Below are 13,574 nucleotides of genomic sequence, written 5' to 3'. Positions count from 1 at the left end.
CACATGACTTCATAATTCACAGAGAATGCCTGAATAAAACCAGTTCAAGAAGTGATATAACCTTACTAAATGATTTATTATGAGCAAGAGCATTAAAGACAATCCACTAATAAATAATGCTTCTTGATCTTCCCTTTCTGTATGCCAAACAAAACTTTTTTGTTGCTACTTAACTCTGTGGTGATTCGTGAAGACCAGCCCTCCCACTACTTACTCTGTGGTTATTCGTGAACACCAGCCCTCCCACTACTTGCTCTGTGGTGATTTGTGAAGATCAGCCCTCTGTCTACTTACTCTATGATGACTGGTGAAGGCCCAGCCCTCCATCTACTTACTCTGTGGAAACTTTGGTGGGTTATCATTGACATCAGTCAATGTGATCGTCACTTTGGTTGTCCCCGAGAGTCCACCCATGTGTCCACCCATGTCCTTGGCCTGGATCACCACATGGTACTCTTCCTTAGCTTCCCTGTCCATGTTGGGAAGAGCTGTTCTGATGATCCCTAAACAGGTGGCAGGAAAGCATCACAAATATTAATTTATGACATCAAAAGAAAGTGCTTTGGGTGCTAGGGAAGAAAAAAATGAACAGAATGGCCTGTTTCCTCAAAGAAGCCATTTCAATATGATGATTTTTAACTAAAAGAAACCATATGTAAAGCATTACTGTAGCTTCAACAAAATCATAAAAGCTACTTTCACGGCATTGATTTTGCATTATACTTTTCACTGTTCATGCAAGTCATACACTCATTCTTCATGTACAGGGATCCTAAACACTGAAAGATCTGAGTGTTCACTGGTGGATAGTCCTCGTTAAAACTGCACTCAGACTTCTAGCAGAACCTTTAGAAATGCATTCCTACATTCAACTACTAGAAACATTTTCATAGTTAATGTTAAACTTAAAGTAGGAAACATATATCGTGCAATGCATTAAACAGTTAAGTTTTTGTTTGTTTGTTTTCCAAGGTAGGGTCTCACTCTAGCTCAGGCTGACCAGGAATTCACTGTATTTTCAGAGTGGCCTCAAAGTCACAGTAATCCTCCTACCTCTCTGCCTCCTGAATTCTGGGATTAAAGGTGTATGCCACCACACCCGGCTCTGTTATTTTTTTTTTTTTTAAAGCAGGAGCTGATGAATTAGAAACATGCATGATGCTTGTACAATGATTCACTTTCTCCTATCACCTATCATTGGCAACAATGATAAATTAATGACTGAATTCTTCCTCATCTCTGCACATTGGAACATTATAAAGAATAAAAGCTATACTCACTTAAATGTGAGGATCATACGGAAGTGTTTTTTCTTGGTAGATAAGGGATTATTTGTACTAGAAATTGGGAATCAACCCTCTTCAACCCTTCCACTGATCATGCATGGACACACACAGACACACAGTGTTTAATCTCTTTCTTTACAATACCGTGGAACTCATGAAAGCCTCTTTTTCTTCTCTATTAGATAATTTGGTAAGCTTAAGTAGTCATCATTCTTTGAGACAAATAAGGCTGAGAATTTTAACACCTTTAAAGCCTAGATAAAAATCCCACATTCATCTTTGGTTAAACTGAAAGACTAATGACAAATTCCTTTGTTTAAATCAGAAAGTGACTTCATACTGTGAAACAAGGTGGTTACAAACAAATGAACACATAGATAAATGGAGGTCACATCATGTAAATGAGCAAAATATACAACTGGAACACTGTATATACACACAAATATGAAATTTTAATAACAATAACTTTAAATTATTTGTAAACATCTATGGAAACTCCTGTGAAAAAGCAAAATGGTCCCCGAGATAATACTATGGATGAGCAGTTTCATAGGATTTTAGTGTTTATTCTTACTGAGAGTCACATTTGGTATAAATGAAGTGAAACATGGTGTGGTTTTTGTTGTTATATTGATCCACACTTTTTGCTCTTTATTTTATAATGTCCATTGGGAACTCAGGAGCACAGCAGGAGAGGTTGGTAATGTGCTGCCTTCTACAACAACATGAATATTAATGTATACCCTGATACCCCTGAGCTTACTTAGTGGCCTCCCAAGTAGGCTTTGAAAGTTGATCATATTATAACAGACATCAAATTCTTGGGTCTTTTAATTTGGATCCCCAGTTCAAGACTTTTTGGATATTCAAGTAAATTTTAAAGATACTTGTTATTGTGGCCTTGGAAAATATGAGCAGAAATAGATATCACTGCATGCCAGCCATATGCCCAATGCATGCATAGGGTGTTTGATTCTCATCCTAAGCCTCTGTATTGGCTCTCTTCATTCCCTCTTTATATTTGAGGAGATGAAGTGTCAAATTGGGTAAGTGAGTAGGCATGGACTCCCTACTAACAAGGTGTCACCACTCACAGTGATAATGACAATGGCAAAGACATTGCACCCTACCTGTCTGTGCCTCCACTGAGAAGTAGGGTTGTCCCTCCAAGATACTGTACACTAATTTAGCACTATTTCCATAGGTGGGGTCATCTGCATCTGAGGCTGTCACCTGGATTACTGACGTTCCTGAAAAGGAGAATAAATTTATTAGCAATACCCCTTCAGCTTTTCACATTACTTTCATTTTCTAATTATTTTTATGACAGAGAAAGAGGAAGAAATAGAGATACAGTTGGTGCTAAAAGGCCTCAAGCCACTGAAATTGAACTACAGTTGCATATGCTACCTTGTGCTGATGTGTGACCTTGTGTATGCTTCACTTTGTGCATCTGCCTTATGTGGAATTTGTGGAGTCAAACATAGATCCTTAGGTTTTGCAATGCCTTAACCACTAAGCAATCTCTCCAGCCCACAAACTGCTTTGTTGTTTACAAAGGCCCATTTCTAAATTAATCTCTAAGAAGAGTGTTATAAGTATTCAGTATGTTCTCACCTTCCTACAGTTGAGATGTAAAACTCTTCTTCCATTCCTTTCTTCTTTATTTCTTTGTTTTTTTCTTTTAATTATCATAGTTTAAAGCTAAACTTTCTATACTTCTAATGCATCCTGCTAAACTTGATAGCTAAAATAATAATATGAACATAATTTCCAAGACATTCTAAGACCTATGTGATGGAAGTGTTCAGAATATCAAATAATTAAATAAAAATCTTCCCAAAAAGTATAATAAATGATAATTAATGATGAACTGCTTCTTAGGAAAGGACAGTGAGCAATCTCCCATCTGTAGTAGGGCAATAAATACATCATTTTATTGCTGCTTTGAATGTAATAAACTTGCTGGTAATACTGCATTTTATTTATGGCTATAAATACTATACAGAATGTTATCTCTACTGGCATGAAAATTGCATCTTCCCGTCTCCAGTGGATCCAGTAACCATGTAAAAGGAAGTACTAGTAAGCATGGAAGGGATCTAAGATATGCACACATTGTGACCTTGGGAATTAAAGGAGAAAAGAATTCCATTTTTTCTTTAAAAATAAACAACAACAACAAAAAAATTTCCTGGTGGGCCACAAGTGCTAAGTATATGGGTCATGCCACTTTGGGCCTCAGACAAAGGAGAACCTTTGCAGGGAGAATGGCAATAATTTCCTGGTTTCTTTGTGCTAGGTATGTTTGGGACACCTTCCATGTACACAGCCAATAGCTCTCTGCAGAACATTTCCCACATTAATTTAACTTGTGGAAAATGTGGTGTGCGAAACATGACATTTTGAAGTCTCTTTCATAAAGTGTTTTATTGCCAGCATCAAGAGTCTAATCCTTATCCAGAAAGCAATGAAACACAAATTCCTCCTGTGACATTTTCAGCAGAGAGGCAGAGTTCCACATGAGAGTCACTGTGACCCTTTCCACAGCCCTAAGAAACTACTCTTTAGTTTACAGTATCATCTGTGACGTCCACTGGGTGTGCAGACAAATATCACTGTTTCCTAACTGCTCTTCTGAAAATCATTGTTTTTTGTAAGCTATTATTCTTTTTTGAGTTCCTCTCCACAGACCAGGTACTTTTGTAGGAAACAGATGCATAAAGGAGAAAGTTAACTTGGTATGACAAAGAGGTTATTCATTTTCAGAATTCTGCTTAAGTACTTTACAACTGATCATATTTTGTATCCATTTTACATAATCCTCAGCATGGTGAACAGTAGCCTCATTATTTCATATAAATAACAATATGATAACCTAGACAGATGGAAGAAGTAACCTGGGTTCACATGGCTTGTGAGAGGTATAGCAATGACTCAGGTCCAGTACCATATGTTGAAAACTATATATTTACCTACCACAATGGAAAGTCTGTGTGTTGTACATAAATAGCAAAACCCCTTAGGAGAGATCATAAAATTCCCTTGGATTCTTATTGTAGATCATTGGCCATGCCACCTACCTCACTCAGTTCCTGCCATCCTCGAGTTATATGGTTTTATTTCCTATTTGCTATTTCTCATTATATCTCACATGGTAGTATGCAGAAAATAAAGGAGTTGGAAGGAGAAAGAGAAAGGAGGGAGAGGAAATGGCTAGCCTGGCTTTCATAGAGTGAGAGAAGACCTGGACTTTATTTGGGGACAGTGACATAATTTCTAGCATAAGAAGCTCCATCTGCAGAATGGAAGGACCTCAGGGTTTCAGGGATACTGTTGACTTTCTTGCATAAGATGGTCTTCATACCTAGTGATTCATTCTGTTATTTGTAAAATGAACAATGGTCCTTAGAGAGGGACTGATCAGATACACTCTCTGGTCTGAGGCATTCCCACCGACCATGTGGAAGACTAGGACTTTAAATAGGAGGCGTGTCTCTCAAAAGATCACAATGATGCATGTTCTAGAAATCCAAGTGTTAGGGACTTTTAGGAGATGACTAGTTGAAGAACATTATCACAGGCTTATTCTTTAGCAGTGTAAGTGTCTGAAAGTGCATGGAGAAGTCACCCCAGCTTCAGCATCAACAGATAATGCCTCACTGCTATGGTGGTATGCTGTATGTGTATGGTATATGTGTATACACTGGCTCTACTTAATCATACAAATGATTTTAGGCAAATAGTTAACATGTTTAGGGATTGAGTTCCTATCTGTAATATGGCCATTGGATCTACTTCATTGCAAAGTTTAATTGTAATAAAATTAAATAAAATGGGGCATGTAAATATGCAATTAGCACAAAGCAACATCATGGCTGTTCCTTATTGAACATCAGTATGCCTTAATGACTGGGTGCATACTATCACTACTCTTGGAAAAGCAGAGTTAGATATAAACTGTGTTTAAGAAAACAGTTTCCTAGCCAGGTGTGGTGGCACATGCCTTTAATCCCAGCACTCGGGAGGCAGAAGTAAGAGGATCGCTGTGAGTTCAAGGCTACCCTGAGACTACAGAGTGAATTTCAGGTCAGCCTGGGCTAGAGTGAGATCCTATCTCAAAAATCCAAAATAAAAAAAAAACGAAGTAAAATAGTTTCCAAGTCATGCTGACAGTACAAAGATGGGCTTATCCAAACTTGAATCACATTCTCCCCACTTCCTCTTCACTCTTCTTCATAATCTACATGCTTTGGGCAAACAATTTCAAATCTGTCATAAATATTACGAAACACCAGCTAAGCCAATGTGATTGTTTTTCTTTGTTTATGTACTATAGATGATGCAGTATAAATTCTACATTCTGAATCAGGAGGACAGGTAACAGCCTGTCCGTCTGCAGACCCCAGGCCAGAAGTAAGCAGGTGTTCCCCATCTACGCACCCACATTAGACCTCTCTGGCACGTTGGCATGATAGGTCTCATGCAGAAACTCTGGAGGGTTGTCATTAATGTCCTGGACCTTAACGATGAATTCTGACGGTGGCTCCAGTGGTCGGTTGGTGTCCCTGTCCACAGCCTGAGCCATCAATGTGTACTGAGCTCGCTCCTCTCGGTCCAGTGTCTTGGTGGCATGAATGTTCCCTGATTTGTCATCAATCACAAAAATGGTTCCAGCTCCTTCACCTGAGAGAATGTATTTAATGTTCCCATCACCAGAGTCAATATCGGAATGCAGCTGGAAAAAGAGAAATTAAAATTTGTAAAACTTACAGGCAGATTGTTACATAATGTAAATGCACACACTGTCTTCCACACACATCATGAGATGGAAACATTTTCATCATCATTTAACAAGTGGATACATAGAATCTGAGATCATTATCATAGCTAAGGTTAGATATTTAGACATCAGGGTACTAATCATACAAAACGAACAATGTTTGAATTCTAAGATTCATGGTTCTTCTCCCTCTCTCTCTCTCTCTCTCTATCTGTCTCTCTCTCTCTCATATATATGTGTACACACACACACACACACACACACACACACACACACACACACATATATGTATATATATACACACACATATATATATATATATACATATATATATACATATACATATCTTCACATTTAAATAATAATACTTTTTAACATTTTTGTGACTACTCTAAGAGTTATTCTCTCCTACACATCTGCAATCATATGTACCCAGATTCATAAGTGCCTTCAGTTTACTTTTACATAATCCATGACCATAAATTATATGTCATTGTTTACATTGCCACTTTCTTTCTTCTGACAGTAAATCCAAGCACTTCTTCCACATTTGTGCATGTAGGCCCACCCTCATCCACCATCTGGAAATTATTATCTGTTTTTCCAGCAGGTTTTTTTTTTTCTTTCCAAAGGACACTTCAGTTATTTCCAGATTTTTGTTAGTATAAGCAGTTCAACTCTCAGAGTTTTCCAGAAACCCTACTACATAGTACACAATGTCTATTACCTGGGGCTCTGATCTGCCTGGAAGAAGAGCCCATTCTGTTCATGAAGGACAGGGTGGGCGGGGCAGGGTGACAGGTGTACAATCCCCAGACCCTTGAAGAATCCTTAGAATTATTACATTTTTCACATCTTCAGAAAACCTGTGACACTTATCTAAGTACACACTTGCTGGGCTTGGGCCTAACTACCATTTCTGTGTTTTTTATGTACTAATGATGCTCCATTTCAGAACTCACTGTAGCCACCTTTCTGATTCTCTTGTGGCTAAGAACTTACCCTACCTTGTTACCCAATCTGAATTTTCTATAGTTTTCATGGCATGTCTATGGGTATGCACGTGTTCAATGTGCACGTAAATGCATACGTACGCATATGTGTGTGCATATGCATATAGAGTCCAGAGGACAGCCACAGGTATTCTTCTTCACATACCATCTACCTTTCTTGAGTCTGGACCATTCATAGACCTGGAGATCATCAATTAGGCTACACTGTCTAGACAGTGAGTGCTGGAATTCAGCTGTTGCTGTGTCCTCAGTGCTGGGATCAGAAGTGCTTGCCACCATGCTCAGATTGGTTTTTTGTGTTTTTTTTTTTAACTTTATAAGTACTGAGGCTTGAACTCCAGTCCTCACGCATGCAAAGTCTCACTTTTCTGACCGAGTTCTCTCCTCAGCCCTGCAATTATCATCTTGTTCTAATTTTCTTGGCTGCTGTTATCCCTTTAGGTGGGAAAAGATAAATGTTACTTCCACTGTTATGGTATCACTGAAAAGTAGCCAAGTGATAAAATAAAAAACCCATTGATTTTACTTGTTACATAAGAAAACCAACTGCAAACTAATGAACAGTTCATTCAAATATTTAACATAATAAAAATAATTATTGATTTCACATATTTATAACATTAATATTGCAGATGTCATTTTATTATTACCATTATTAAATTCATATATGTTATGAAATTTTGCCCATAGTTACCAAACAAGACTGAACATGCTGCTTTCTTAAATGATTGTATTGTTTCAATTTCCCAAAAGATATCTAATTGATTTGTAGTGCTTTGTCAAAACACAAAATATTTCAGCTCAGAGAGATACATATATATAAATTTTATGGGTCATTTTATTTGAGCATCACAGAGCTTCACACTGCAGGGGGGTTGATATGTTTTCTTTCATAATTTGTTATTCACAACAACTCATGTTTTTCATGAAATATAGCTGATATATTTCTTAAGAAGAAGCCCAGTGGTGATAGGAAATATAAAGTTGTTTAATGACTTTCATTGGACAACTAGAATTATCCCAACTTTTTGTTTCATTGTGTTTTGAGATAGTGCCTTTCTCTAGCTCAGGCTGACCTGGAATTCATTGCATAGTCTCAAGCTGAGCTGTCTTGAATTTATAGCAGTCTTCTTACCTTTGCCTTCCAAGTGCTGGTATTAAAGGTGTATGCCACCATGCTCAGCTGCTTATCCCAACTTTTTTATAAGTTTCTGCAATAGAGTTGAAGTCCTGTCTCCCACTCTGACCTTTCTGAAATTACTGTGTTTACCTTCCCTGCTCCACACCTGTCAAAACTTAACAGACCTAGTTCTACAGATGAGGAATGATAAAGTAAATAAGAATGCCGGGAAACTGAGTGTTTTTTAGTCTCCATATGCTACATATGGACCAGACACGTAAAAATTAATTGTTTCATGACCCATCAAATAACTGAGCATTTACCAACCATTCACATGTTCTTTTCTGCTTTGTTTGAATATTTAATATTAGGCTATAAGTTCCCTTTCTTGACCTTTAAAACATGATCGGTAGCACTGACAATGCTATGCACTGGGCTCCATGACCAAGCAGTTTGGAAACCATTCAAAGCTATCAGACATCCAGTTGCTGAGGCATGCCCAGCCAATCCCTAATTCCAAGGATGGATGGCTTCTCCTCCTGTGTAACACAGCAAGACACACTTCATATTTTCTACAAGAAATCTGAAAGTCCATACTTTGCCAAGTTCTACATTTTGGGGGAACTTTAAAGCATTCAACCTTGAATGTAATTAAATGAAAGGTTTTAGAGAACAAGTCAACTATTTCTCCTTCTTAAGGGGGAACTGTTTCAGAATTGTTTCAAAAGGAAAGCCCACAGGACCCAAATAGCCCATCCCCATCCCACATTCAACCCAAGACTCATTTCCAGCAGCCTATTTTGTTTCAAGGTCACACTTCAAAAGGCTAGGCTTTTCCTCCATCACACCCTACTCCTACAGTCCCTTTCCGAGGCATGGCAATTAATACTTGATCCAGAGAGACGACAAACTGTTTTGTTTTTTTAGATCCTGTCTACTCTGCAAACTTCTAGTCGAACAAGCATGCTGTTCCCTAATAAAGAAAGTCACAAAGAAAAGGATTTTTTGTGCAAAGATTTTCATGTATAACTGTCCCTGGCTGCATGAAGTGTCTTTCTCCCTGTACACATCTCTCGTTCCTTCTAGTTAGGAAAATCTGATGGTCGACCACTGTCCATGTTCCCAAGACTTCTCCCATGGCTTTCTGTGGTAAATCTTTTCCAGAATACTTGTTTCCTTCCCTAAACCTTATTGTTAAGACTAGTGTGGATATTCTTTCTAAATATAACAAACACAGAGTGCTGTTTGCATGTTAAGGAACAACTGAAACAACCTTGTTAGCATCCATAGAGTTTGGAAGTGAGTACCTTCATCTAGTCTTACCTTTCCTCCCAGCTGATCTTTCAGAGCATAGTGATTATTATATTCTCCATGATATATGGTTTAATTTGCCCTAACTGTTAGCATGCAAATTCACAGCATTTGAATTGAATATTGTTTTCTTCATGTTTTTTTTTTTTTTAATTGCATAGGTCTGTCTCTTTCCCCTTTACTATGAACATTTTCAGGATTATTATAACCTGATTAACCATCTACCTAGCACTGTAGTTTCATATAATACAGTTTAATTTAGTGTGTATAAAGTGTTATTTCCAAGTAGTTTATGTCAGTATCCTCTAGAAGATAGCTGCATGTTTTATCACAAATGGAAGTGGGAAATCAGTTTTCCAATTATGATTTTTGGATCTCTATGCTTACAACTTTTTTTAATGTGATTGCACAAAGAATGCTGAACCTGAATATAAGTAGGGATAGAGAGAAACCTCGCTTGGTTTTTACCATCCTGAAATCGACAGGGATAAAATCACCCCCATGCTTATCATAGTCTTCCACTCATCTGTTCATAGCTGACCTTGTTACCAAGACCAAGGCCATATAAGAGTGACCCTGTACCTGAAGCAAATAAGTGTAGGGTCTAGTGAGGGAGACAAGCAAATAGGTATGTATAAAACAAAAAGAAAGTTATGACAAAATGGTGCAGAGATAGAAAGTAGAGACTGTCAAAATTGGGTTAGGGTGTAGTGAGAGAAATTCCTCCAGTTCAATGATCAAACAAATTTATGTCATTTTCCCTTCACTAGACTATTAAACAATCATCATAGGTGACGTTTTATGGCATAGCAAGTTGAAAGTAGAAGTATTCTCAGCATTAATAACTCTAAGAGAGAGTGGGGAAACAATATAATGTTACATGTACAGTAAGGTTGTGTCCTAGCTGATGGTACACAATTATAGTATTTCTTCTTTGATTTGCCTTGCTGATTTTACTTATTTTTGTTGTTGTTGTTCTACTCTTCGAAGGGTGGAGAAACACAGATAAGTATTGAGTGAAAGCAGCCTTACCCTGCCCACGAGTACAGGGTCAGGCCCAGTATACTCCTCTATCACAAAGAATTGGTTCCAGACCCAGCCTCTCTTGGAGCGTTGCAGCACCTGCCCCTCCTTGCCCTTCTCATGGATTCCGTGGAACGAGGGGTGCAGGTGGCTTCGCCGCTCCAGGGCGGATGTCTGACTGTGGCACAGAATGCTCAGACACACCAGGGCAGCTTGTAAACAGTAGTTCTCCTTCATTTTTGGTTATGGGGTAGGCACAGGAGAATGCAGCTGTCGCCCCTTACACCAGCTAAGTCACAGTATTTCTGTCGGTGGCCCCCAGATGTGTCAAGCAGACCTCCCCAGAAGCAGAATGTCTTCACTCGCTGAGCACATCACATCGGGGTTGTCGCCTTCCCCAGTCAGCTTCTGCAAACAAAGGGAGAGTTCGAGTTAGTTGGAAACTTCATTCTTACATCGTTTCATTTCCACTTAGTAAATCCCTGGGTTTGATCATCAGTTTACCATTTGTCAGCTTCAGGAAAGCTAATTGATTTCCGTGATCTCATACTGCTCATTTCTGAACAGGGGATAAAAATAGTATCCATTACAAAGTTGTCCAAGAATTAAATGAAAAATGAATGTAAGTCTCTTAACATGATGCCTAGAATATGAAAAATAGTCTACAATTACCTGCTATAATTGATCAAAGACATGTTTGGCTATGTTCATATAGCAAAGATACTTGGGCTACTAAGAAAGCCCGAGAGAGAAACAGAAATTCCACAGTGGGATAGGAGAGGACGAGAAAATTAAGAGAGACATCTTAAAGAGTGTGAGGTGGGGCTTAATCTTGAAGTTAGAGTTACTTTGCTAAGAAGGAAGCTGATGGGTTCCCACACAGAGGAAACAAAGTATCTCAAACACTAGAAGGGGTCATAACCACAGCATGTGCCAAGACTTTAGCATGAATGGAAGGTATGTGAAAGACCCTGCTAGAGAAGGGAGAAGACTACAGATCCCAGGGAACTATATGTGTCCCTGAAATAGTCATTGCAGAAATGAAAATTCCAACCAGGCGTGGTGGTATATGTCTGTAATCCCAGCGCTAAGGAGACAGGAGAATTGCCACAAGTTCTAGTCTAACCTGACCAATACCAGCAAGTTCCAGGGTCAGGCAGGGACAGAGGAGACCCTTTCTCACAAAGGAAAAAAAATAAAGGAAATAAAGGGATAGAAAAAGGAAGAAAAATTAATAGGTCAAGGGGTTGGATAAATGGCTCAGATATTATGACTCCTGTGCAAACAAAAAGGCCTGAAGGGGACTGGAACTGCTGAGTTCTATTCCTCAAAACCTACAATAATAATTTTCACATTTGTAACCCAAGTCCTGTGAGGATAAGAATTGAGAATCGCTGAGCTTCACAGAACCTCCAGAGCTCTGAAATCAGTGAGAGACTGTCTCCCAGATAACAGCTTATGAGCAATGGAGTGGCATCTGACATTCTCTTCTGCTCCCTGCATATATCCCCCACACCACATCTATTACACATATGCACACACACAATAAATAATAATAAATGAGAAGCAAGAAAAATAAGTCAAGTTTTCACTGAGATATTAGTGGCTCTATTAAAGTTACAGTGACTAATACAACAGTGCCAAATGATAGAAAAGATTTCCATCAAACCACATATAAGGTTACAGAAATCAGTTACAGCATCAATTCAGGAGGCTGGATAGTTTTATATGGGATACTTTACCAGTTCTTTCTAAACAGAAGATGCAAAACAAAACAGTAGGTCCTGTGACTGGCCCAGTGTTGCTTCTAACTCCCAGCCATCATGAAAATCCACATCAGTCATTCACCTTTTGAAATTCCTTGCAAACATTTGACCTCCAATCCCTCCAGTTTCTACACTGGTCTTAGTATTTCTGGTACCAGAAACCTATTTTCTCCCTTAGGAACTTCTCTTGATTGCTTCTCTTTCAAAGTCCACTTCTTCTTGTGGCAAAACCTCCTCTCCTTGTGGAGGACACCCTGACCCCAGGTGAGGCACCACTAAGCTTTCAGAAAAAGGTAAGCATATGATCATCCCTCCCACCAGCCTCAGGGATCTCAGAATGCCATTGTGCAAGGAGCAGTATGCATAGGCAATGAAGGTGACATTTCTTTCCAGTTGACTTGACACTGAAGAAATAACTAATATCACTTATTTTATCTAAATTTTGTATGAAGTGGGAAGGGAAAACAAGGGCAGAAAAGTGACAATATGGATCTTGGCAACCTGGAAGGTAACTTGATTTAATCTGACTTAGCAGATAAACCTTCATGTACATATCTTGCAGTCCTCATGTTCCTCATGTCATCCACTCAAGGGCTCTGTGATTTCTGGTAAATGAACAGAATTAGTGCATCCACACAGGGAAAAGCACGGTTTGCAGAGGTGTGGTATATGGGTTTCTTACTCTTTTCCATTGACTGCTAAAATCAAAGCTTGTAGGTTTCAATTACCACACTGGAATGGCTCTTCCTTGAAGATAGAGCTGCCCTAAAGAAGATGAGGTGTTTTCTCTAAGAGAGGAGCTGAGTACAAAGAATTCCTGGGGTTGCTGCAGCAGCCATTTGGCTTCAATTGCCTAAGAAATAAAGAAACTGGTAAAATTTGAGGCAAACTCCTTTCTATGAGCCTTTGATCAGCCAAGCCTTTAGTTTCTTTGTAATGTGGAAAATGGTCTGTGGAGAGGCTACAGTTGCATAGTTAAATCCATCTGTCCACTACCATCCAAATAACATTTTGTAATATTATGTTAGTCTGTTCTCAAAGACTAGGGAGTTGAACCTTCTGAATTTGTTTATGGATACCTTGGAATGTGTAAAAGGCTATGTGGGAGGAAGAGGATAAAGGAAGTGTTGTCATTTCCCAGCTTCCTCCTCACCATTCATTATTTTAATAATACATCAAATGCTGTTTCCAGAAAGTTAAATGGGCTGAGTGGAAAAAGTACAGACACTCCCTCCCCCCAACAGGAGAGAGAAGATCCAAAAACTAAATATA

At 38.7% G+C, this 13,574-nt stretch overlaps 1 protein-coding gene across 4 annotated transcripts in view; it reads right to left on the bottom strand.

Moving 5' to 3' along the window:
- Cdh11 (cadherin 11) overlaps nucleotides 1-13,574 on the bottom strand; it is a 168,632-nt gene that overhangs the window by 44,053 nt on the left and 111,005 nt on the right. For all 4 annotated transcript variants that reach the window (XM_004663484.3, XM_045142398.1, XM_045142399.1 and 1 more), the window contains 4 exons: nucleotides 10,546-10,944; nucleotides 5,730-6,024; nucleotides 2,417-2,536; nucleotides 336-503 (listed from right to left, as the gene is read on the bottom strand). In XM_004663484.3, coding sequence (XP_004663541.2) covers nucleotides 336-503; nucleotides 2,417-2,536; nucleotides 5,730-6,024; nucleotides 10,546-10,773 — 811 coding nt within the window. In that variant the 5' untranslated portion in view covers nucleotides 10,774-10,944. The remainder of the gene's footprint in view (nucleotides 1-335; nucleotides 504-2,416; nucleotides 2,537-5,729; nucleotides 6,025-10,545; nucleotides 10,945-13,574) is intronic.

Source organism: Jaculus jaculus, chromosome 1, assembly GCF_020740685.1.
Source record: "Jaculus jaculus isolate mJacJac1 chromosome 1, mJacJac1.mat.Y.cur, whole genome shotgun sequence".
NCBI lineage: Eukaryota > Metazoa > Chordata > Mammalia > Rodentia > Dipodidae > Jaculus > Jaculus jaculus.
Note: the sequence above shows the minus strand (reverse complement) of the source record. Positions and strands in the feature narration are given on the sequence as shown.